Here is a 27,687-nt window from a genome sequence, read left to right on the forward strand (position 1 = left end):
TGACTTTACCGTCTTTAAGTGTTCCTTTTGTATCTCGATTGTCCAGGGGCCCCACTGGTTGTTTAGGAGGCTTCCTGCTTCTGATGTACTTAAACATTTTGTTATTACCTTTTGAGGTTTTGGCTAGCTATTCTTCAAACTCCTTTTTGGCTTTTCTTACTACATTTTTACACTTAATTTGGCAGTGTTTATGCTTCTTTCTATTTACCTCACTAGGATATAACATCCACTTTTTAGAAGATGCCTTTTTCATCTCTCACTGCTTCTTTTACATGGCTGTTAAGCCACCGTGGCTCTTTTTTAGTTATTTTACTGTGTTTTTTAATTTGGGGTATACATTTAAGTTGGGCCTCTATTATGGTGTCTTTGAAAAGTGTCCATGCAGCTTGCAAGGATTTCACTCTAGTCACTGTACCTTTTAATTTGTTTAACTAACCTCCTCATTTTTGCATAGCTCCCCTTTCTGAAATTAAATGCCACAGTGTTGGGCTGTTGAGGTGTTCTTCCCACCACAGGAATGGTAAATGTTATTATATTATGGTCACTATTTCCAAGCGGTCCTGTTACAGTTACCTCTTGGACCAGATCCTGCGCTCCACTCAGGACTAAATCGAGAATTGCCTCTCTCCTTGTGGGTTCCCTTACCAGCTGCTCCAAGAAGCAGTCATTTAAAGTATCGAGAAATTTTGTCTCTGCATTTCGTCCTGAGGTGACATGTACCCAGTCAATATGGGGATAATTGAAATCCCCCACTATTACTGAGTTCTTTATTTTGATAGCCTCTCTAATCTCCCGTAGCATTTCACTGTCACTATCACTATCTTGGTCAGGTGGTCGATAATAGATCCCTACTGTTATATTCTTATTAGAGCACGGAATTATAATCCATAGAGATTCTATGGAACATGTGGATTCATTTAAGATTTTTACTTCATTTGATTATATATTTTCTTTCACATATAGTGCCACTCCCTCCTCCCCCCACACGACCTGTTCTATCCTTCCGATATATTTTGTACCCCAGAATGATTGTGTCCCATTGATTGTCCTCACTCCACCAGGTTTCTGTGCTGCCTATTATATCAATATCCTCCTTTAACACGAGGCACTCTAATTCACCCATCTTATTATTTAAACTTCTAGCATTTGTGTACAAGCACTTTAAAAACTTGTCACTGTTTATTTGTCTGCCCTTTTCTGATGTGTCATTCTTTTTTATGTGAATGTTTCTCGTCTGATCTGGCCCATACCGTATCCTCTTCCATCCTCTCCTCCTGACTAAAACCTAGAGAATCTCTATTAATAGACTCTCCTCTAAGAGAAGTCTCTGTCCGATCCACATGCTCCTCTGCAGCAATTGGCTTTCCCCCCGATCTCAGTTTAAAAACTGCTCTGCAACCTTTTTAAGTGTCAGCAGTCTGCATCCACTTTGGTTTAGGTGGAGCCCATCCTTCCTGTATAGGCTCCCCCATCCCAAAAGTTTCCCCAGTTCCTAATAAATCTAAACCCCTCCTCTCTACACCATCGTCTCATCCATGCATTGAGACGCTGAAGCTCTGCCTGCCTACTTAGCCCTGTACGTGGAACTGGGAGCATTTCTGAGACTGCCACCATAGAGGTCCTGGATTTCAGTCTCTTTCTTAGCAGCCTAAATTTGGCCTCCAGGACGTCTCTCCTACTCTTCCCTATGTCATTGGTACCTACATGTGCCACGACCACCGGCTCCTCTCCAGCACTACACATTAGTCTATCTAGATGCATCGAGAGATCTGCAACCTTCGCACCAGGCAGGCAAGTCACCATACGGTTCTCCCGGTCATCACAAACCCAGCTATGTTTCTAAATGATCGAATCTCCTGCCTTTTCCTAATGACTGGAGTTCCCTCCCCCAGAGAGGTAACCTCAGTGCGAGAGGATACGCCATCATCATCTGGAAGGAGGGTCCCAACTATGGGAAGATTTTCCTCTGCTCCCGCTGACTGCTCTCCTTCCCTGAGCCTTTGATCCTCCTTAACAGCGCAGGGGCTGTCTGACCAGAGGTGGGACAAATCTACAGTGTCCCAGAAAGCCTCATCAACATACCTCTGTGCCTCCCTTACCTCCTCCAGTTCCGCCACCCTGGCCTCCAAAGCCCGTATGCGGACTCTGAGGACCAGGAGCTCCTTGCACCAAATGCACACATACGCCACCCGCCCACAGGGCAGGTAATCATACACTGAACGCAATAAACAGGATAGCCCCTACTCTGTTGCTGGGCTTCTGCTTGCATTCTCTCCTACATCTCACCGATTCATCAAGTGACACCTTCAGGTTCTTTAGCACACGATTGACCAATAGTTAAATCCTTTTTATAAACGTAAATATTAAAATTATTTGAAGTATGCTAAATAAAATGTCCTTCAGAGTATCTCTAATAAGAAGAGACTCTTTACTTAGTCCTTGAACTTTGAGCTAACTTGATCCTACTAATAATCATTAATATTTAGATATAACTAGCCTCTCTAAAGTCATCAAGAGAGCTCAACTGACACCAACATTCCGGAACAGGATTTTAAGAAATACAAAGCTAAGATCTGTCAAATGTACAACTTTTACACTATTGAAAATTTGCAGGCACTAGCAGAGCCCAATAAATTATCCCATATTTACCAGGAGCTAATCCTTAAGAGTGTAGTACTTTACAACAAGCTATTTTATTTATTTTTTCGCAAGGGAATTTTGAGCACTCAAAAACTTTTATACTCCTACATCAGCCATAACTGATGTAAAAATACCGAAACAAGCAAAATAAAAATCCTAACTTGATACATAGCACCTAGTGCAGTTTAACAGCATTACAACTTTGCAATTAATATGCAACATTAAGTAGGGCTGATTAAAATTCTTATGCCTAATTTATAGACAAATGAAAATAATAGCATCCCCACTAATCTTCTCATTCTTCATTTTAAACTTTCATCACTATCTGTTAAAGACTTTAGTCAATCTGACTAATAAGGAATCCATATGAAATAAATATTAAAGGCAGCAATTATGTGGTAAATATGAATTCCAGACATTTAAAAACACTTTCAAAATCAGTTCATGAAGACAAATTATGCTGAATAATGAAAAATAGGTAATGAAAAGCATTTAGGTAGAGATTGCTGGAATAGAAGTTACTTTTTGTCCAGGTATCTACTATAACTACAAGAACAGGAAAATGAACTTTTTGCTGACTTCATAACATACTAAAAGAGTCTTTTGCCAATTCCATCTCTGTTGAAGTTAAACATCTTAATTGTTTCTTTAACAAAGTGACACAAAGGGATGCAGAAGCATATTTTCGGATAAGTGCTTAAATACCACTTCCATATTCTGTCTTTATCTACAGATGAGAATTCTTCCAAGTTTCATTTTAGAGCTGCTTTTACACATTTCAGAAACACATGATATATCTCAAAGTAGTCAGCTTCACTAGCATTGTACCACTACATTAATAGTTTCTGGCAAACATTTCTCTAACAATAAACTGATTTTTAATTTATCCTGAAAATATGCTACATAAAAAATACTTGCTAGAATATATTTTGATGAAAATTTGAATATCTAATCTAAACTCCATGAGTCTATGGATGGGAACCACATGATATTCAAAGATCGAGATTATCGGTAACATCAAACAGGACTCAACATTTATTTCTTTTTTAAATCCCCACCACCTCCTACCCCCCCAAAAAAAACCTCCACAACTGTTCAAAAGCCTTAGACTACAGAGGATTTTAAAATGGTTATGGGTACATGGTTAAGTTCCAACTACACAACAACTTGACCATACTGGCCATGACCTGGTTACAACTATGTCTAACCGCAGCCTTCTACCTCAACAGTAGTTGGAGACTAAACCAGAGCCTAAGATTAGACTCAAACCAGGAAGTGTGTGCTAGAGATACTGGTATCACTTGAGACCCTCAAGGGAAGTTATACAATTGATATATGTAATGCTGCTGATGGTGGCAAGAGGATTTAGTGATTGTATTCATAATAAACTCCAGCAGCTCAGTGCTACAGTCTACTTGGCAATATATTACATAAAAGTTAATCATCTCAAAACAGAACTGTGCTGGAATAAACAGATCTGTTTTGCTGTGAAAGAAGTTATCTTGGTTATAACAGAGTATGGGAAATATAGTTCTGAGGTATTACTACCTCCAAAAGCTGAAAACAAAGATTCCATTAGATGAACTAATAAAAAGCTAGGCACAGTGTGTATGTAGATAGGGAAGTGAAGACAGTCAGCAGCAGGCCAGATAGTGTATGTATTTTTCCAAGACTTCTATGGTGATGCTAAGAAGCACAGCTCCATTAGGATCTGCCAAATTAGAATATGCCTACTGGGCATGCTCAGTAGTCCCCCCCCCACCTCCCCAACATCAACCCTTGCCCCTCCCAGAACAAACTGAGCAAAAAGGCTACTCCACATGTAACTAGACCTCTACGTTTTAAAAACTTTATCTAAAAAAAAAATACAAAGAATGCAATGCATAGCTTTCATACAGTGACTTTCATATCAAAATTTGTTCCAGTAACGAGTAAAAGTTGGTTCCAGCTGCCAGCCCTACCAGTTCAACATGGGCTCTGAAAGCTTCAATACTGCCAAAAAAAATTATTTACCTTTAGGCAGAGACCAGCTTTATAAGAGAGTTTTTCAAAAAAATATAAATGCATGTAAAAACAGGGAATTATAAATATTTAAATATAAATGCAAAACCTATTACAAACTACAAGTGAATCTTTCTATTTGTATTTATTTTAGATAATGCTTTTCCTTTTCTCTGACAATGGTGGATTCTTATTGGAGCACAAACAGACCTCAATTGCCTAAAACATAAATGAAAGGGTTAAATTTAAAAAAAGTTCATTATTGCATGTGTTTATGGTTTTCTTACCTAATGCTGATACATTGATGAATACGACAGAAAGTCTCAAATATAAAAAGACGAGCATTCTCAATGAAATCTTCAAGACACGCCACCAAGAAAAAGTCATTCACAAGCACCTGTAAAAACAGGGGAAAAGAGAATAATGATAGAAACAATATCTAAAGTAAACTTACTCATGCAGATAGCCTCAGTAACTAAAACCAGTGATTAGTGTTGTCTGAAGTAGTTTCTGGAATATTTTAAAACATACCCAGAACTTTACAAATTAACACACAAATTTTCAGAACATAATCTGCTAAAACCCAATTATCCTGTCCGTTGTATACGTGCAATTTTTATCCAAGTCTTCATCCAGTGAGGGGATGATTAGTCCTCCAATTCTCAAGGTTTTATTAAAAGCTCTCTACAACAGTAAAAACAATATATTTATTTTCTCTTCCTCACTGCAAGATTTCCACGTCCACTTTTGCAATTCTGGGAAAATATTAAGTGGACAGGACCTCAACAATTCTGCTAATGTGCATGCCAAAACAGACTAGCTCATTCTCCCACAGCTATATTGACTCTAGTGCCATCAAGAGGAAGTTCACAATTGCATGAATACAATATTCCATTCTCCACTAACCCACAACCCCAGTAATTACACAAGCCTTAGATTTTCCATCAGATAATTATGGTAATAGGTTAAATTTGTAACTATAGGAATTTTCATCCCATCCATGTAGCAACACTGAAATTTAAGTACACTGTTTCAGGAGTTATAACCTCAACTCACAAAGCAGATTACTCTGTATAGCAAATGAAGTTATTTTGTAGCTAAATATTAAAATTACTAATACCAAGTTTGGAGGAAACAAGGTAAAATAAGAACATACTGTTACAGAATCTGTACCCATTTCTCTTAACTTAAAATATTTAGAACTATGCTATTCTACAGCAGCCAAAGTTTCAGAACTGTGGATTCAGTCACAGATGATTCATTACAATATCTCTGATCTATGAATAATCTGCTTCAGTTATTTCTACACACAATATAAAATTTACTTTTTTTACAATAACCTTAGCAGATACATATGTGAAAATATGCCACACACTATGTAGCTCAAAAATTACACAAACATAACATGTGCTAAATACTAATAGCTACACATTAAACAGCTGGAAAAGCAAATCAAGTCACCTATCAATAGTGAAGATCTATTTCACAGTTCAATTTTAGCAACTAGCTACAAATCCCAAAAGAATACAAAATTTAATTACCGTGTGTGACAGGGTGCTGAGCAGCAAGACTGCAGAATCATCCCCCTGCCACACCAGCCCCATTTAGGCGAATAAAGTACAGCTAGCTGGAAAGAACCTGCCCTAATTGGGGAATGAGAGCCAGCTGCCAGCCCAAATAGCCCAGATCTATATAAGAGGCTAGGAACAAGGAAGCCAGGGTGGTGGGATGGAGGAGAGCGAGGGAGCGCAGGCAGGGAGAAAGCCCTTCCCTCTTGGGTTCAGACACAAGGAACCCAGAGCTGTTCATGCTGTTTGGTGAGGTGGTGGTGGGAGCACAAAGGTGTAAATAAAAACACCAGTGGTTTCAGAACCCAAGGTGACTTTATCTGAGCCTAGCAGATACAGGAGCCAGGAGGGCCAGCTGTGCTCTGTTACATCCTGGTATCCTTGAGTCATGTGACTCAGCTTTTCAGCATGGAAATTGCAAACTTATGAACTTTTGCTTAGCCTTTTGGTAAAAATGACAGTCTTTACAGATGAAAAGCCCACAGCCAATCTCCTCTCTCTGCAGTCACCAAAGATTTCTGATCATGCTCAGTAGTACACTTCTTCCTGAAAAGCCCACCTGACAATGCATTACTTGTGTGGTTGATATCATCTAAGCCCCTTCTCCTATCACAGAGGCTGTTTATAAACTGGAAAATGCACTGGGCTAGAAAATGTATTATAAATATTTTAACTAGCATTAAACATGAGTCTTCCTTTATTGTTTGCAAGGGCAGTTGTGTTTAAAAATGTTAGCTAGCTGTAGATAATTTGTGTAGAGTTAACTATGTCCAAACTCAAGGCAAAAATCATATTTTCTAATACAAAGCATGTTCCATATATAGACAAGGCTTGAGTGGAATCTTTGTTCTATTCAGATGTTCTCTTCCCTCCACATGTTAAGCTCAGTACTGTTTTGCTCCATCAACTGCTCTCAGCCTCCTCTGATGTCCGTGTTTGGTGGTCAGGAAATTTGTCAATAACTCAATCAGATTGTACTTCATGTTCTTAGCAAAAAGATTTTTTCCCAGCCTGACCAATTTGGCAGCCAAACTTACTACCTTTCAGTATTTTTCTTCTTTCCTATTAATTTGGAAGGTTTTATATGATCTACAGAGAGTGAGAAGCTAAGACAGACATCTTTGCTGCTGATAACCAGCTTGAAAACACCTCAGTGGTGCAAAAAACAAAAGCAGAGATATTGTTGTTGAAGTATATATTTTGCATTATTTAAATATTTTAAATACTTCTGAAAGAAAATCATTCCGCAATTATGGAAAGCGGACGTTCATGCTACAGTGCCAAAAACTGCATGGGGTAGTGGCCCTACAGGGAGGGGGGCAGGGCTAGCTTCTCTCAAAGTGGCAGGCCCATGTTTCTCTCAACCTGTACTATCTAGCAGACCTAGATGACCTTTCACCCCATGACAAAATAGCTGTATCTGTGATAGCTGCTTCAAAAAGTGTCAAAAAATGGGTCCAAATCAGTCACAGGACTTTTCGTTTAAGAAAGGTGAAAGATTATTTAACTCCAGATTCACTGAAATAATTTTTATAAGACCATGTTTAGTATATTTATGTTGCCAACATCTGAAACTTACAAAACTGTTAAGTTTACACAAGCTAAAAGTCTTACCGCTTCACACTCTCTCAGTTTTTTCTGGGCACCATCGAAGTCAAAATTAACATACAAACATTCTACAAATTCTGTAATGGGGTCCTTGTATGTGTAGGATTCCTGTCAAAGTCATTCAAGAATATTAGATATTTCAAGTTTTTTTAAGAAATAACACTTCATAATATTCACAAAATCAATTAAGAGTATATTTTACATCTCTTAAATGAACCAGCACTGACAATTTCCAATTTATTTCCAATTAAGATAATATTTAAATATCTTATTTAAAAGAATACTTGTCAATTTAAAATCATTAAACAATTTTATTTAACGTAGTAACTAATTCCACCTAAGATTATTAGAAATGGAAGAACTCTTACTATTGATGCTTTGTTTATTTTTTTGCAACTGTCACACCTTGGACAATGAACATTAATTAATTTATTAACAATGCTGCAATATTTGGGCTGGTAATACTTCAGTTGAAATGTTCATTAAAAAACACATTGTATTTTATTTCATTTCAAAATACCTTGTTTCTTCAAAATCTAAGTTTGGGGACAAATCTGAATTTGCTTTAGTTTCATTTCATACCATAGTTTGATACAGGATATTTGATTAGGAATGATCTCCCATTTTACAAATGAGATGCTGTGTGTAAATGTCAATCAACACCATTTTGTATTTTTAATAAACTAAATATTTTGAATTACTTTTCATATTGAAACATTACAAAAATAATTTCTCTAATTACAAGGAAATAACCTGATGACACTAGACCTGAAATTAAATCCATGACATTCATAATTCAGTTATGAAACACTTTCAAATCCTTCTAAAAAAAGTTTAACTTTTAACATAGAAAGGCACCATGCAACTTGTTTACTTGAAAAATGATACTTAAAGTATTACAGACAATTGGCAGTTTAAGTGAGCAGTAATCAAGATGTACAACTTGTAATACTATATAAATAAACGTTTTCCTTCTTTGAAAGGAAGCTACTTAAATTCTCAATACTGGATGTAACAAATTATAAATCTGCTAATTTATAATCCAGTTTTGCAACTATTAAATTTTGTGAAGTACTACATTTGTTAATCAATTTATTGATGCCCATCACGTAATTAGCAAAGCCTAGAGTCCTGTGGTATTGCAATCTAAGAAAGTAGAAACTGATATATTGACCTCCAACTGTTATGATACACCTCTACCCCGATATAACGCTGTCCTTGGGCGCCCCCCCCCCAGCCCCCAAAATCATACTGCGTCATAGGTGAAACCGCGTTATACCTAACTTGCTTTGATCCGCCAGAGTGCGCAGCTCCCCCCCGCCCAGAGAACTGCTTTACTGCGTTATATCTTAATTTATGTTATATTGGGCCGCATTATATTGGGTAGAGGTGTAATTCTATAACCTTCAAGTGTAGTCCACCCCAGTTAGAGTTCTTCCCCATCTGTCAAAACAGGATAACTGCTTTGAAATCTACATACGAAAAGTATTATTTCAGAGCTAATATTATAAATACAGAAGTTACTTAACAGCATAAAAAGAGTGTTGGAAGATTTATTCCTTGAATGGGTATTGACAGGTTTCATTATGTATCATCAAAAACAACAAGGAGTCTGGTGGCACCTTAAAGACTAACTGATTTATTTGGGTATAAGCTTTCGTGAGTAAAAACCTCACTTCTTCGGATGCATCCGAAGAAGTGAGGTTTTTACTCACGAAAGCTTATGCCCAAATAAATCTGTTAGTCTTTAAGGTGCCACCAGACTCCTTGTTGTTTTTGTAGATACAGACTAACACGGCTACCCCCTGATACTTGACATTATGTATCATACGTTTTGGTTTGGCAACATCAAAATATGTTCTACTAATGTATTTTGCTTCAACCAATCTTTATTTGGTTTGAATAAGAAATATGGATACAAAATTTCTATTCATAACAAATTGTTTCAAACAATGTCAGAATTCTGAATGTTTTTAAAATTCAATGTTGATCCTATTGTTTCATTTCTTTATGTTGCCTTATATTACAGCATCAAGATTTCAAATGTACTGGAACCCAAGGTTGAAGCTGGTTCTTAATTTCTATCAATTTGAAATGTTAACACTCTACATTAAGTTCAGTACGCACTAACATCAAATGTTTTGAAAACCTGTAATATTTAAATTTTTACATTTTGTTTTGCATAGTTAACTAAGCTTGTTTTAAGTTTAGAAAAATCAGTTATATGCCTCTATTGATTTCATTAGCACGTGTAGCACAACTATCAGACATATTAACATTATTTTCAAATGTGTCTAAAAGACAAAGATTTGTTTAACAATCAGTCATGTGGATTTGAGGTGGCATCTTTCCTATGAAAGACACAAAGGACTCCAACAATGGATCAAAACATTCCTTCAGTAAGCATCTTGATTCTTTCATTAGAAACTTGGACTAAAAATATTTTGAAATGGCCACTCTGGTGCAAGCGTTGTTAGGGAAGAAGCTTGATATAAGGGATATAATGCTTTTTAGGTCAGTGTATATTGGCTCAGAGCTTGTCTACTCTTGAAAAGCTATAGCTGTACTGCTTTAGTGTAGATACTTCTTACGCCAAGAGGAGAGGTTCGCCCATCGGCATAGGTAATTCACCTCCCTGAGAGGCGGTGGCTAGGTTGACGGAAGAATATGTCTAACACCAGAGATTAAGTTAGCTTAACCACACTGGTTATGGGTGAGGGGTTTTTTACACCCCCTAACTGACATAGCTGGGTTGATCTAACTTTTTAGTGTAGACCAGGCCTTACAAATTCCCTAAACTTGTTGGGCAAGCAAAGTTTCCTGTTCACTTTAACCGGAGTTGTAGTACAGGATATGTGAGAGGGAGCAACAGAGTTGGGTCCAAAATGTTTTCATGTTTATTTTTTGTCCCCTAATCGCTCAGTAAAGCTTTTCATCTTTATTTGGGAAATGAGGGAATGAGAGAAAACATAATTAGTCTTTCTTCTTACAAGTCATCCCATTTGATTTTTAAAGAGAAAATAAAACCAAAAAAGAGAAGAGTTGCACTGGAAGCAGCAAAAAGTAAAAGCACAGGATTCAAGTTTATTTTCAGAAACATTTACACACCATGAAAAACTTGAAAAGGAAAAATATTTTCTAGTAAGATCAAATATATAAAAAGGTGTTTTATTTCTTACCTGCTGGATAACCTTGACTAAATCTTTCAACACTTGCCTACGTTTTCGAACATCCTTGTTTGTTATGACTGCTGTAGTCAGATATCGAAGGATATGGGGGCACATAGTCTGTATTGCGTTAAGATACCTGAAGAAAATATTCGACTTGTAATTTTTATATATTTAATAATTAACTTTAATGGTGCAGTTTTGCATCTAAGTGACATCAGAAGATAAAAACAGTTGACAAATTTATATAATGCTGTATTATTTTCCATGTGTGTATAACTATACCAATAAAGTAGACATTTCTTTTTATTATTTAGGTTAACCGAAGTTGTCAGTTATAAAATGTTTTCAGAGAATTATGCTAAATTGAACTTCATTTCATATTATGATCATACAAGGTTGCAATTTTTCTCGATCCAAACACCCAGTGAATAAACCCACAGACGGGATTTATAAAATGGAAAGCATCCAACATATCATGTGATAGTCTTACAAAGTTAATTTATTCCCAAAACAAGTGTAAGTTAAAAAAAAAAGACAAAAGAAATCCCAGTCTACTAATCAGTTAAGCCTACTGCTCAGCTACCCTTTCACACCAATAAACCTTTACCAGTTTGTTTTTTCTGAACCTTATTATGAAGTTTTGGCCAAGCCAATCTTAATAAACCTAAAACATGCTCTGTTGATACTGAACGGGATGGATTAACAGGTGTTAATCCAAAAATCCAATCACTGTCTTCTGATTCTTCCTCTATTTTTCACCACTGTGATGCATCAAACTGACACAACTTCCTTCACATATAGGTTTGCATTTGAAATGCGCCTCTTCAATTTTAAATGACAGGAAAGAGTAAAAAACCTAACTTTATGATCCATCAGGCATTTTCCAGCCTCATATTCCTCTTCTAGGCTCAACCTATTATGTTAGATAATTGAGATCACTCATGTGGGCCAGTGTCTGAAAACATCCATAGCTTCTTGATTTTCAACCTTCTTGTGTAGTTCCAGTTTTGTTATATCAGATCAAGCTAGAACTCCAATAAGACAAGAGTAGCATCACCACACCTCTAATCTGTAGCTCCTCCAAAGCTTCCTTTATATTATTTTGGTAAATTTAGAGCCCATCTGTAGAGTTCCTTGTACAAACAGCACACTATTTTTTCATCAAAAGTACTCCTTGTGTTTAGTGCAAACTTCAACATACTGCTGGTAGTTGCATGTAAATGTAGAGAATATCTTCCTCTCAGTGCTACTGAGTCTTCAGGAAGCTGGAACATCAATCCTTTTTCAAAGGAGGAACCCTTAAGGATGATTGCAAACGTCGGGGGGTGTTTTTGGTTTTTTAAACTTCACAGTGTATTTTAGGGCTGCTAATGTTTACTACTACTACAAAAAGCTTCAGCATACAACAGAAATTTAGGGGGACTGCACCTAGCAGCATTTTCATTTTATGTTGGTTGTCTGATCAAATAGCAAAGATGATCAAATTCCATAGGAATGGGCATGATATACAAAAACCTAAAAGGAATACTTTCTCTGAACTCTTGGAAAGCACGTTCAGCAACCTGCACACAATATTCTGAAATCTTTTTTTCAGATTTAGAACGGAAGGCACTAAATTAAGACCACACTTTTCCCTGCATAAATGTTTGCAGCCATTATTGGGTCATTTTGCATCACTGTTAACAGTGACTATTAGTTCCTCCTTTAATGTTTCCTGTATTTCTTTATTTGCAGTACCTAGAAGTAGAGCTTGAATCTTTCAGGACAAATACATCCAGGGCAAAGTACTTCCGCAATTTCTTTAAATTGCTTATTTTGTGCTACAATGAAGACAATGATGTAAACAAAGTTGAATGCTGATCAAGTTCAAGCCTGTGCTGTTTAGTTTTTACAATACCATTACCAGTTATCTGATTCTTTGGGGTTGACAAATGCAGACTTGAATCAAGTGACTGTTAAGAGCTGTAAGAGACCTGGAATAGCAAATCATTATCATGGCTACACTTCTTTTACAAATGTAATAAAAACGTCTCACTTGCAGGATTAATCCTGATGCTCTGCTCTTCCATTTCAATAGAGTTTCATTCAATGGTACATTTGATTTTGAAGCTGAACAAGCTTTCAGCACTTTTAGAGATGGGCATGTATCTGTACTACCTTGCTATTTTTCACCTCTTGACAACATTATAAACAATTCTGAAGTGTGTAAATGTTAGTCCATTCAACTGCTAGTTTCCTACCACTTTCTTCAATTTTAGGCATGCTAAGAAAGACAGATGCTCACCAAACATCAGCATATGAATTTAACACCCATTCATCAGTAGCTTTCACGTTTACAACTGTCAGAATAAGGGCCTGTCTACATTTGAAATGCTACAGTGGCGCAGCTGTAATACTTCAGGGTAGATATTACCTATACCGGCAAGAGGAATTCTCCCGTCGACATAACTAACTCAGCACCCCAAGAAGTGGTAGCTGTGTTGATAGCAGGATTCTTCTGTCAACCTAGCACTGTCTTCACAGGGACTTAGGTTGGCTTAACTATGCAGCTCGGGGCCCTGAGCAACGTAGTTATACTGAACTAATTTTCTAGTGCAGATGAGGCCTAAGAAACTACCTGAAGAAAATTCAGCCCTTAGAAGAATGAAATATAGGGTGAGAGTTATATAGCTTTACACAGAACCACTTTATTAAATGATCTGCATGCCTTCCAGAAGTTTCTAAAATTCAGCAAACCAAGACCCCTGAATAGTTCACAACTCTTCCAATTTTCCTTCAATTTCAGGGTTCAAGACTGTTCTATAACTTTTGTTTCCTAATAGGAATAACAGGAGCTCTGATACTTTCGTTTACCTTATACGTTTTAAGAATAGGTAATGTTTTTCTTTCAGACTAATTTTTTTAGCCTCAAAAAGCCTTCCAAATATAGTTTATTTCAGTTACACGCTCAAAATATGTAAATCCACTCAGTTTTCTCTCCAAAAAACTGTTTCCCCCCACAACCCTCACATATTAACTAGTTCTGCCAGGAAGATGTACTCGTGTACGCAGTCCAGAAGTACATTCATTGCTGGAAATCAAACAAGTAAAACTTCTCTATAACTAAATCCAAAACATATAATGCAATTTAAAACAATCTAGTCAGATCTGAACATCCAGGGAAAACCATGAAAGTGATTATGCTCAAAGCTCTACCAAATAAAATAAAATTGAAAAAAAATATTAAATTTCTCTAGTTTTTCAGTTATAGTAATCTTAGATGTTACTTGTAATAACAGAGCAAATGAGTTTTTAAGAAAGCTCTGTAAACTGAGGCTGGTGTGCTGATGAATGCATCATATCAAACAGGGAGGCTGGCCGGCCAACCAAAACATTTAAGGCTGTGACTAGATTACCCAAAATAGAAGTTTTAAAATGATATTCTGGAATGCCCAGTTTAATTTTGCTATTAGAGAAAATGAGTAAACATTAGCAAAGACATAGTAATTTCTTGTTTTAACTTTTTCAGGTCACCTATGTATCAATAAAATTAGATAAATAAGATCAAAACTCCTCTAAATATTTAAAGCTTTGAAAATGACACCATTCTCATCAACCACTGATGTGTAAGACACCCACCCAAAGTCAGGAGAATTAACATAATGTGTTTAATGTTTTCAGTGTGAGAATTTGAGTGTGTCTTGTTATTTTTTGTTTGAGATGAAAACGTGGCTTGCAAACAGATGTTCAGAAACTGGAGGCTCCAAGACAGAAACTACTTCTTATAAAAAAAAATAGCTTTTGATGCGCAGCTGTCATTTCTAAGCAGCATTTTAATTATACTTTATTGGTCCTTGATCAGGTAGAAGAAAATTAAAGATTTAAAACATTAATTAATTCAAGACTACCTTCTTTTACTATTTAACAAACTGAAAAGCTTTAAATTCTCCTGTAACCCAAAGAACTTCATATGAAAAGAGTTAATGTAAAACTTTCTGGAAAACTAAAGTCCATTTCTTATAATGCTGTTACAAGGAAAAAGGATTAAAAATCCAATTGCTAAATAAAAAAATGTGATTGCATTGCTATGACTCAGAAAAGTAATATACAAAGAATTATGTTACAAATGCATTCTTTTAATAGCACCTGTATCTTAAGTCACTGAGACAAAGTTTCATCTCTAATTGCATCTGTTTACTTGATATCCTACATATTGTTTTACATCTTGACGAGATTCAAAAGCACAAGCTCTCTCCATTTTTAAATTCAGAGTGAAATCGGGCAATGTTATCAGTGCATATGATGTAACCAATTTAAAAATGCACTGTCATTCTACATTTATATTACAGGAGCAAATATGATACTGATTAGCTGTATTTGTTATCCACAGAAAAGGAATTCTTCCTAAATTAATTATCCCTTTGTTGCTTAATGCTCGTTTACAGTAATATTAGATTAATAAGTAACTAAGTGCATGAAGCTGGTAAACTTCACAACTGTGGAAATCTTACATGTTTCCTTACACTCTTCTCATCCCTTTACATTATTTCCTTTCATGGCTGTACAACATGATGCATTAGTTTACTAATTTACACATTTTAGTCAAACATTGATAACTATGGTAATACAAATATTAAAATAGAAATAGAAGATAAAAAACCACAAAACTACTAACATCAATAAATACTGTAAATCACAAGACCAAAGATAAAAATAATGTAATTGTATTTGAAAGCATCAATTCAAGTCCTCCTGATCCGTAGTGATTGAAAAATGTTACCATATGATGGCTGTTTCATGGCTATAAGAGAAACTAGTTGGAGGTCTGCAGTTCATAGTGGACAGCTGTCCACATCATAAAGCCCAAACACAATTAACACAGAACACACTCTCTTCATGGTATATTTTCTCCAATTTTAATTTTTTGTTGTAATTGTTTAAGATGGAAACCAACACATTAATATTGGGATTTAAAAATTTATAAATAAGGGTTAATTTAATAGTCATTGATTAGCTTAGGCCAAAGAAGGTTTGGGATGAGTCACCTGGAGTTAAATTAGTTGACACCACCATCTTTAATTATCCCAGCTGGATTACTCCAAGACATTAAATCTGCAGTCTACATTCAAGAATGAAAACTAACAAAAGCCATCTCTAAAGCCTCCTCCACAGAGCTGATGGTTAAAATGCTGGCAGTAGGTCTATACTAGCTCTCCCACCATTGCTACTACCCCAGTACACCAATGATGGGAAATTTTTAAGAAAAATGTTAATTGGATGCAGCCAAAGAGCAACAGTTTGGAGGGCCTCCTGGATAAACAATACTCCCAGTACTTGGAGAGCCAGATATTTAAGTTAATAGGTGAAAGATTTTTCACCAACCTATTAGATTGGTTGACAAAGCCTCATTTTTTCTCAGAGAGGAATAAGATAGTCCTACATAAGGGATAGCAGAATCCATTGGTCCAGGTGCTTAGAAAAGCAGGCCCGTGTGAGCTCATTACGCCTGTGCTCAATTCGCTTCAATGGGTTCCCATCAGCTCCTGAGTGCAAATCAAGGTACTGGATTTAATCTGTAAAGTGATACACACCTTGAAAGCTGGCTAAACCCACCTTGCTCTACTACACATTCATGACATCCAAGATTACCAGAGGTGTACCAGAGCCCTTTTTCAGAAATATATCAAAATAAGTCCACACCTAAAACCAGCAATCATAGCAGTTTTTACTTGTACTGGTATAAGTTGTATCAGTTTTATTATATAACCAAGATTTAATTTTATTATTTTTTAAATTGTTTTTATTGTACCAAATATGGTTACAATCTGGCAGACTGTACTAATGCTAACAGCAAATAAAACAGCATTCATTGATTCACACTGCCACTTAGGGGACCAAACCAATTCTCTCCAATATTTTATGAGCCTTTAATACTATTGACCATGAAAGTGATGTTGACTCTCACATTCTCTCAGAGATCCCAGATGGTTTTAGACAACTGATCATCTACCAAGAGGGCTTTCATGTGGACTTCCTTGGGTATGTCTACATTGTATGGGTTGGGTGGGTCAGCTGACACGGGCTCATGGGGCTTGGAGTGCACAGCTATAAAATTACAGTGAACATGTCCAGACTCGGACTGGAGTCCGGGCTCTGAGACCCTGCAAGCAAGCAGGGAGGGTACCAGCCCAAACATCTACACTGCAATTTTATAGTCCTGCAGCCCAAGACCTGAGAGCCTGAGACAGCTAAACCAAGCCAGCTGTGGGTCTTTTACTGCAGTGTAGACATAGGTCTAAGGGCTATACGTTTTTTTCACCAATTCTTTTTTAACCTGTACAGAGCTGCAGAGGGACTTAGTGTGACTACTTGATTTGTGATGCTTTTTACTGTGCAGAGGAGAGTTATCCAACCCAGTGAGTTGAGGGGGGGTATAGATTCTGCCTTCCCTGTGCCTAGCTGAAGAAATAATGTGTATGAGGATCAGCTGGCCTGCCACAGCAATTCCCCCCCCCCCCCCAATCTATATTCTTCCCTGCTATGGGCTCTCCTGGCTCAATTGAAGCTCTAGGGCAGCAAATCTCAGAAGAGGTGCAGAGTGGCATCTGTGCTACGGAGACTAACTCCCCCCTCCAAACTGACCATTGAGCTTTTCAGGAACTGTTGGAGTGATATGAAGGCGTTCTCCAAATCCACAATTAGCCTTCCAGCTCCACCTCAATGATGTGGAATATGTGCCAAGATTCATCAACAGCACACAGTGCTACCTATTACCCTTTTCTCCTTTTCCCTTACCATTGTTAAATATTTTTGTCCTACACCCACTTTCTGCCTCATTACAGGTTAATGTCTACGCTACAAGGAACTTACTGTGGTTGATAGAGAAAGAGATCAATAATGTTGTCTCTGCCTTTTGGGTGGTTGAAGAACACGAACAAAGACCAGTGGATGAGCCATGTTCTCTGCTGAAGAGACTGGAGTGGGGAGCTGACTGACTGAAAACAAGACAAAATAAAATTTTAAATTGGTGCAGATAAGATGCAATGAAAACATGACTATACTATGGAAGTTCTCCTTGGATCATGATAGTAATGTCTATAACCCTCCATCTCCCCTCTATCATTCTGAATTTGGATCATGGCCCTCTCTTATAGGGGGTGACGGTGGAGAACAAGTGGTTTCCCACACTGTGTTAGCCTTTCTCCCCTCTACGCCCTTACATACTGCTTTTAACACTGCAATACTCTTAGAGGGTGATAATATTGCATTATCACCCCACCCCAGGAATAAAATAAAGATTGTAACACTTAAGTAACAGATGTGCTAGAGGAAGGGATTCAACTCCCCCACCTGCAAAAAATAATTAGTTTCAGCTCCCACCATCAGCACCACTTCATTGGCAGGTTAACTCAGCAACCTCCAGCAGACTGGCAAACCATGAAAGCTGCAAGGTAATGCCATGCACAGTAGATCAGTAATCCTACTATTAAGAAGTGCCATCACAGTACTAGCATGGATATTCTTCCTTATAAAAAGAAGAACAGGAGGACTTGTGGCACCTTAGAGACTAACAAATTTATTAGAGCATAAGCTTTCGTGGACTACAGCCCACTTCTTCGGATGCATATGAGTGGGCTGTAGTCCACGAAAGCTTATGCTCTAATAAATTTGTTAGTCTCTAAGGTGCCACAAGTCCTCCTGTTCTTCTTTTTGCGGATACAGACTAACACGGCTGCTACTCTGAATTCTTCCTTATGAAATTTCCCCTAGCCACCAAAGTCTGGCACAATCTGCTGTAACCATATAGATTCAGAAACTTTAAAAAGGGGGGTTAGAAGATGAGGAAGAGGAACCTGCCTGGCATCAGATGTCACTCACCTAGACAATGCAAAACACATTTAAAAATGTATTAAAACCTTCAAGATTTCCATTTAGAGGGTCAATCGCTTAAAAAAATAGACAGCTCTGAAATAGTTTCTCTCTCAGAATCATACAAAGGACACTGTAAATCAACCTACTCTTCCCAGGTCATTTTTTGGCAATCAGTGCTACTGTCAGAAATTGAAGTAGTAGGTATCTGACAAACATTCCAGCAGCTAGATTTTCCCTCATACTAACAAGGGTAGTGACCAGAATCATGAGTGAATACTGCTCACTTCAAGAGTGAATGTTGTGGTGGAATAGTTGTAGAAACATAGCAAACTTTGTGTAGTGTCATTTCTCCATCTACACACACGCACACACACCATTTATGACCACTCCCCATTACTAAGGGCTTGTCTACACTGGCACTTTTCAGCACTACAACTTTCTCGCATGTGAAAAAACACCCTGAGCACAGCAAGTTTCACCGGTGTAAAGCACCAGTGTAGACAGTGCACCAGCGCTGGTATAGCTACGCCCCTCATGGAGAGAACTCTCTCCCAGCGCTCTGCCGCGACTACACAAGCCACATTAAAGCACAACGTTGCCAGTGTAGACTAGCCCTAAGATACTACAGAGGAAACTACAATTTTTTCCATATTTCTCCCAACAAATAAATTAGACAAGTTTCCTGTACTCTGTCACAATTTTCATATATTTTAGTCATCACTGTTAAATAATTTCTTAAAGGAATGTGTTACCAAAGTGTTAACTGTGTGGTAGTGGAAGTCAAATTATACTATAAGAATAGTAGAGCTATTCTTCCAGGCTGAAACATCTAGATGCAACTCTGCCTTAAGGAAAAATCCAAGCCCCCTTGAAGTTGCCCAATCAATCCTATCGACAAGATGGACAGCATTTTCCTAATAGCAATTCAAATACAACAGCTATTCTGGTGATGATTCAAACATAACAGTGATGGATACCCACAAACTACAGGTAACATAGGTAAAATTAAGTATTGCAGATTGGGAAATCTGGCAAACTACACTATATTTTTGTCATCATTTGCAGAAATAGCACTTCCAAATAGCTCTTGAAATATTAGCGTTAGAACTACTGATTGACTGCCTTAAAGCCCAGTCTCTGAGGGAGATTACAACAGCTACTTACAGGCTAACGCCAGGATCCCCTTTCTTCAAAAGACAGAAGAAACTAACTAAGCAAAGTTATGACAAATACTGAAAACAAAAATAAAGAAATTTTCTCAAATCTTTATTAGTTAGTGAACACAGATTAGTTTATACTGTTTTCAGACAGATGTTATTTTTATGTAAAATGTGGCCTTGAAAATTGTAATGAATCTTCATGCCTTATGGGGACAGGGAATAGTAAATACCATTCAGTACTCAACCAGAAAACACTTCCACATGCTGTGATGCCCCAGCATGCATTCTTCTGATGATACCCCCACCCTTAATTTAATCCTTCTGGAGGCTGCAGACATGCCTGTATGATAGGGATTTATTTTAATTTTAGTTTAATGGAAGCATCTTTCAAATTCACAAACATTTTCAAATCGGATGAAAGGGAAGCATGAACAATTTCAAGGAGCAAGAGATTTTTAGCTATATGACAATTCAAATACAATATTTTATTGCACTAATTTCAATAAATCAGTGTCTTTACAAACATTCTCCTGAAATTCATTTATTTCCTCTTCGTGGCTTAGATTTTGTACTGAAATTCCATGTATGTCTGAGTCTCTCCATTCTCTTTTCAAGGAATCTTCCAGGACCCTCGTTTATCCCTTTTGCTCTTTTCCCTTTTTTTACTCCCCCAAAAAAGCCACACTTGTGGTCTTCCCTCCAACAGATGAGGATTGGACGTGGCTTTTTTGCAAACACTTCTTGGCAAGAAGAGACTGCAAAAGAGCAATGTAAACCATAGCTTCTCCTCAGAGCAAAGTGTGAGATAGCTCCAAAAAAAGATAGTGTTTTTAAACTGGCAAGATTTTTTCATGTTTTTCTTAGTCTGGCCATCCTTTAGCTTAAATATATGAATGTACTCAAACTTTCACTCACATTATTATCTACAGTCTCTTTCAATCTTGTAAGATCTTCCATGGCTGCATCCCAGTTCTGCATTAAAATTTCAGATGCCAGTTTTCCCCAGAGTGAGCTCAAAGCATTTCTATCTGTTGATGGAACCTGTTCAAATTAGTAAACACAGTTACAATAAGCACAATAATTTAACACTTTTACTTGGTTAAATGTATTAGATACCTGCTGGTACTATTTTTAAAATATAAAATTCCATACACTCACTTGGCCTAAGTTTTTCTAAATAAAAAAATTGGTGAATAAAAAAACAGCGCGCACCCCCTAAGGGGGCACGGAGAAACATTCATGTGGGTGCAGATGGGGGCTGGGCCAGTCCCCATGGGGGGGTGGAGAGCTAGCACCACCGAGCTCCACTCCTGGCCCTGCACCCAGGGCCCCGGCCACAGCTCCACTCCCAGCCCGAGCCTCCCTTACCCTTGTCCACTTCCCACCCTCCTGGAGTCACGGCCCCATTCCCGGCCCTGACTTCAGGGGAGGGAGGGGCGCAAGGTAAAAAGTTTGGGGACCACTGAGCTAAAACCATTTCAGGACTAGCAAAACTATTAAACTATATTAAATCTGCTCCTTATAAAACAGAAAAGTTTGGATAAAAAAAAAAAAAAAACCACCACCACAAAAAACAAAAACAAAAAAATCAAGATTCCAGGCACACAGTGATGGTACCCAAACTGACAGCAAAACAGAAAAAGAATTGAAATGGTTGACGACCACTTGGCACTTTAATAACTTTAGCTCCAAATGTTTGGTGCCATACAGAGCTGCTCGTGCAGTCTTAACAAGCAATGCTTTTAGAAGAGGTTCCCAAAACTCAATGGTCCCTAGAGAATTACATCCCACAAGTGAGAATATGCAAAGACCACCTCAAAGAGGTAGAAAATCCTTTCAGATAAAAGTATGTGGCAAAAGAAACATGTCCTACTAAATTAGGCAGTATGTCCTTGAACATATCCAACCCCCCTAAAAGCTATTTTTCACAGAGCAGATCACCAAGTCTGTTTCAAGTAAGGGTAGTTCTGGGGTCAATCAGGTTTGGTTTATACAACACTGAACTACACTAGGTCATTCAGAGTGTCAAATTCTAATCTCAGATCATAGTTACAATGGTTCTTTCATAGCTTATGTTTCACTAACCATTACTTTAAATGAATCTTCTCCCACCAAAAAGAGTAACGTAAGTATCCGCTCAAGGTACTAACATACCAGAAGCATGCATTATTTTTACTAAAACTGCTTTTAAGAGTAATTTTTAAGAACCAATATAGCTTTTTTTTTTTTTTTTTTTTTTTTTTTAAAACATGCTCAAATTCTGAAACACAGAGAAGATTTAGGACAACTGCTCATGATGCCCATAGCATCTCTATCAAACAAAAACACAAAAAATAGTTCTTCACAAATATATAAAATGTACACCTCATTGAATAGGTTATTGTATACAAAGGTTTAATGAGTAATGGTTCACATAAGATTCCTCTTGTCAAAAGCTATCCCAATACTGAAATAAGTTCTCCCCACTCTTTCAGCCTTATTTTGGTAAACGAACATTGTATTATTGTTGTGAAAATCTATTAGTTATTTGCTTTGGAACCCACTTAATGTCTAATTGTAGCCAATTAACAGAATAAGCAGAACCACTGAATTTAATCCAAAAGATTAAATAAAATATAGAATATAGTAAAAAGAAATATAGATTAACGGCAAGAAACAAAATACAGAAAATATACACAATTACTAGGAATTACTTTGCAAATACCATTCATACATTCTAGAAAGGGACATAATGTTATTAGAATTACACATGTTCCAAGTGCCAATGTGAAAAGCTTTTTGCTGCACTTTGGCAGGAATTTTTTGCTGCTAAGGTTCATGTGCACTATTTGGCTCAACTCCATGTCATTACAGTTGGCTCTTCATAGAGAACTGCTTTCAGTGATGGATATGCTAGAATAGTTTCAATATCTGGATTTTCCAGCAGTTACCTTAAATTTCCATTTGCTAGAAAAACAGCACAGTCACTCACTGATCAGCAACAATAAATTTACTGTGCTGGGATTCTAACAAGACACTAAATCTTCATTCTCAAAATTCACTCCCAGCATTAACAAATGATATGAATAACCAACTCTTTTCATGTAGTTGTAATGAAACCATGGCTCTGGTTCTACAATCCTTGTTTAAGCTGTTAACATTTCTAAAGCACAACTTTTACTCTTCTAAATCCTCCATAATATTCAAGGGAAGACAGATGGAATTCTTGATAGGAAGCTGTAAGTTCAGCATTACCACTGATTACCTTCAATTTACCTGTAAACTTTTCACCACCACTTTTTGTGCACAGGAATTAGATTGCAAATGCTTATTCTTAGCGGTTACAGTTTATAATATTCTTCCAGTTTAGATTTATAGGAAGAAACAGGAAGTACCTAATTCAGTTAGTTACAACTTTTACAATTTTTAAAATTTAAATTAGAACAAAAATTAGCACTTGAAAATTTTGCTAAAATTGTTCATTTTTAACATTGCAATTCTAAAGATCATAGTGAGGTATGATAAGACTAAACAAACATACAAACTAGGTTTCGGTCTATTCATGCATATGCCATACTGAGAAATGTTTCTGTTTCACTTTTTCATTCTTGAAATTAGGCAGGTGTTTTACATTTACTTCTAGCAGAGCAGAATTCTTGTAAACAGAATGCTCTATTTGATCTCAAGAACAGAACCGACGAAACTAACAAAATGGCAGGCGCATTCATGTCAACCCGAATAGACAAAATCCTGGATTTTGTTATTGGAGAGCATCCATGAAAAGACAATTGTAATGCAAATAAGCTTGACTCTGTCTTAAAGAAAAATTAAATTTTCACAAGTTTAGTGATTGAAAAGTTTTTTCCAACAGTTACTATGCAATATCATATTATTTGTGAATGACTGGCCGTACTCTTGGTATTGTGCAAGATACAAATGAAAACATGTTCCCTGACAAAAGGATCCTGCAATCTAAATAGATTACTGTACACAGACCAGAGTTTTCCCCTATAATCACAAACAGAATATGAAACTGTTAGCAAATAACTAATTAGAATCATTAATTCTGAGCTTGTGTATCTTTTCAGTATTCCTCTTGTATTGAATAATTGTCTCAGGAAGTTTATAAATCAGGATATTTAAGAATTTTTACAGAAAACAAAGTGGCCTAAATACTTAAGAAAAAAACAACTACTTACCAAAACCCTAAAAAAGTAGAGATATTCTGCAGCTCCTGAATAGTTGCCACATTCATACTGGAACTTTGCATACCTGTAGAGTGTGTCTAGGTACTCCTGTCTAAACTGAGAAAGAATACAAAATGTTTGTCTTCATTATGAAAGAGATGGTATAGCAATGGGTTGTGAAATGACTCAATAGTCGGTAGAGTCACATTTAATTACAGATATGTAAGTAGCCTGTAAAGAACTTCAGGGTCTTTGGATGATAAGTGCAATGATAGCAGTGACCAGACAAACTAAAACACAGAAACTGAAACAATTACTTCATCCTTTATTAATTCCGCTGAATACAGTAACACTAATGTCAGAAGAAAGTACAATATTTAAGCATAACCACAAGTTTTAAAGATGCAGTTAATATCCAGATTTCCTTGCTTTTATAAGTTTGTAACATATTTAGTTCAATTTAAGCTTTTAAACATTTTCATGCAAGTGCACATCAGCTACATTTAAACTACACAGATAGGCCAGGTGCCATGTTCTTGGTATTCCAAGACTGTTGGATTGAATATAATTTAGCCTGTTACTTTTACATATTTTAAAATGTAAAAATAAAATAAAAAAAACTTACACCATGCTTGTCAGCTAGATAATCAAAGAGCATTCGACCATCTCTGTAACAAAAATAAAGATCTGTAAAACATCAGTTTTAAACTGACCATCACAAGTTAATGTGTAATACTAAATAAAGCTATTAAAAGGAACACACAAGTCTCTTTTTTTAAACTTTCCCTGAGTATCCCTATGACTTTTTAAAAAAAAATCTGTTCCTGCATGAAAGGCCCACACAAACCAAGGGGACTGAGAATACAGAATAAATTGTGAATCCGAATAGCCATGATGTGCTGTCAAATGAACTAAAGAATTTAGCATTCACTATAACAACTCTGGATATTCTTGTTCTTCATATAAATATCCAATCCCTCTAAATATTGATAAGTTCTTGGGATGAAGTCCCAGAACCACTGAACTCAGTTGCAAAACTACCACGGACTAGAGTGGAGCCATTCACCTTTGGACTCAAATTACATCCTATGTCAACTGAGTTCTATCCAATCATGCAGCTGGTGAAAAAATATTTCCCTTTGGTCAGTTTTGAATTTGCCACCTTTCCATTTCACCGAGTGTCCCCTTGTTATGCAACAGAGAGAACAGAAGCACCCAAGCTTCATTCTCTACCATTCATGATTTTATAAGCTTTTATCATGTCCCCTCTTATTAATCTGATTTCTTAGGTAAACCACCCTAATCTTTTCAACTGTTCTACAAAGGAGAGATTTTCCATGCCCCTCGTCTATCTCTCATATCACCTTTCTCGGAACCCCCTCGTTTCCACCAATTTACCAAGAAGAGATGTAAGGCTTACTGGTCATCCCCAGATCACCCCGAGAACTATGTTTTTTTATATATAGGTACAACATTTGGTACCCTCCAATACGGTAGCTGTTCTTAATGGGATTGTATATTTTTGCTAGCTGGTCACATCTGTCATACTTCAGAGTTTTCAGAACTCTAATATATACCTTCTGGGTCTGGTAACTTGTTAAATTATCAATTTGTTCCAGCACTTCTACTTCTGACACCTCAATCTTTGATAGCACTTCGTTTTTATTACCAGAAAAGAGCAGGTTCAATGTAGTCACCTTCCTGCAATACCCTCTGCAGTAAAGAGTGATGCAGAGAAACAACTTAGCTTCTCAGCAAGTTATTACAAGGTGAGAAAAATGGACTTGCATTTTTTAAGGAGCACTAATGTGCACTGCCCTAGTGCCACTGTTAGCTGAAAAAACAATCATGCCGTTAATAAGAAACAATCCACTGCATACTAAGAACTTGGGTGTGGGGGAGTTTTGCATGCAAATCAATAATCAATAACGATATTATACTGCATTTATGAAATTACAAAAGGATCTTAAAGCACTTTATAGACAAATTAATCTTCACTCAGGATGTCTACCAATTTACAAATTTGAGACCACCAGTACTTTTCAAAGATCTCCAGGAAACTATAAACAAGCCAAGGACTTTTTACTATCTTTGGTGTTGTACCAGAAATTAGCAATGACTTGTTCAGAGCAAATACAGTTTGGCGAGAAATAGATTAAAAAAATTAACTCAAACTATATACAAAGACTTACTCAAAAGGTCAAATATATATTAACATCTTAAAAGCTGAAAAAAATAAAGATACGGAATTGATCAAAACTGTACAGTTATTGATACTTCATTTACAAGAGCAATGGGGATAAGGATAATTGACTTAGCCGTGAATTTTCATTCTAGGGTCTTCCACATCAGACAGTCTTGACAATGGATCCCTATTCCCACAGCAACTGGAAACAGGCAGATTTTTGTTCCAAGCCTGATTTTAGGACAGTCCGTCAGGATGAACTCTTCCGAACAATAATATTTTTCAGCTTTGGAAATGTACTATATAAAAATTTAATATTGAAATTCAACTGAAACGATTTGCAGCAACACACTGACATGAAATGTAGGGATTTCTCAGAGGAACACCCTCCGCTTTTCAAACGCGAGCAAACAGCTAAAAAAAATACTGGATATAATGCAGTCCTCTGCGGGAGAGTTGGACTGTGACACGGAAGATCCTAGAATGAAAATTCACAGACAAAACAGGATTTTCCTTCAGTTCCCTCCACATCAGACAGTCTTTACAGTGCACTGTATAAAGTCATAAATAATCCACTGGGAGGGAGAATTCAATTTACCAAGTAGAACTGAAAGGAGCATAAGGGCTATTGGGGCACCCTGTTCCATTACACCTTTCTCCCAAACACTGCCATGTTTCTAAAGATTGGTATCAATGGTGGTGGGCCCTATGTAACATAATGAGAAGATTGGCCAGACAAGGGTAGTATCCCTTTCACATGAAGGGAGGGATCACATGGCATTCGTTAATACCCATGCAGAATTTACAAGTCCAAAAGGGATGTACTCTACTGAAAATGTTTCTTATTGTAGCAGAAGCTGACATTCATGTGACTCAACCCAATTATATCCTTAATAGATCTCTAAGAGGTTTATTTTCATATTCTGAAGTTCGGGGAACAATGCTGTAATGATAGCATTAGAGTATTTCCCCTGGAATATCATCAATCTCCTTGTTGAGAGACCCGAGATATAAAATGGGCTGTATACCATTATTTCTCTTTGTACCACAAATAATAATGTGCCCTTTTCAAAATCTCTCTCTCCACATGAAATTGGTTCTAGTTCTCCAGTGTGTAGGAGATGGACTACTGAATCTTTCTCTTCTGATACAAAGGTTCTTCTTGCGCATGGTTTATTTTAATTTATTTTTAGGAAAAGGATAATCTTGTTCCTGGGACAATGTGTGAGTTCTGTTGAATATCCTTCCCTGATTGTGTCAAGCACCCATTTGCTTGGGTAGTTTACTCCCATGGGGAGGGGAGAGCAACCCCAACTTTGGAAATTCAAGAGAAACTTT

General features: G+C 36.9%; 1 protein-coding gene across 1 annotated transcript in view; it reads right to left on the reverse strand.

Annotated features, from left to right (window-relative positions):
- EIF3E (eukaryotic translation initiation factor 3 subunit E) overlaps window positions 1–27,687 on the reverse strand; it is a 65,234-nt gene that overhangs the window by 18,611 nt on the left and 18,936 nt on the right. The window contains exons 4-10 of the mRNA XM_065586023.1: window positions 24,790–24,832; window positions 24,177–24,281; window positions 20,914–21,039; window positions 17,837–17,961; window positions 10,997–11,123; window positions 7,824–7,925; window positions 4,929–5,038 (exon numbers count right to left, since the gene is read on the reverse strand). Coding sequence (XP_065442095.1) covers window positions 4,929–5,038; window positions 7,824–7,925; window positions 10,997–11,123; window positions 17,837–17,961; window positions 20,914–21,039; window positions 24,177–24,281; window positions 24,790–24,832 — 738 coding nt within the window. The remainder of the gene's footprint in view (window positions 1–4,928; window positions 5,039–7,823; window positions 7,926–10,996; window positions 11,124–17,836; window positions 17,962–20,913; window positions 21,040–24,176; window positions 24,282–24,789; window positions 24,833–27,687) is intronic.

This window comes from Chrysemys picta, chromosome 2 (assembly GCF_011386835.1).
Source record: "Chrysemys picta bellii isolate R12L10 chromosome 2, ASM1138683v2, whole genome shotgun sequence".
NCBI classification, from domain to species: Eukaryota; Metazoa; Chordata; order Testudines; family Emydidae; genus Chrysemys; species Chrysemys picta.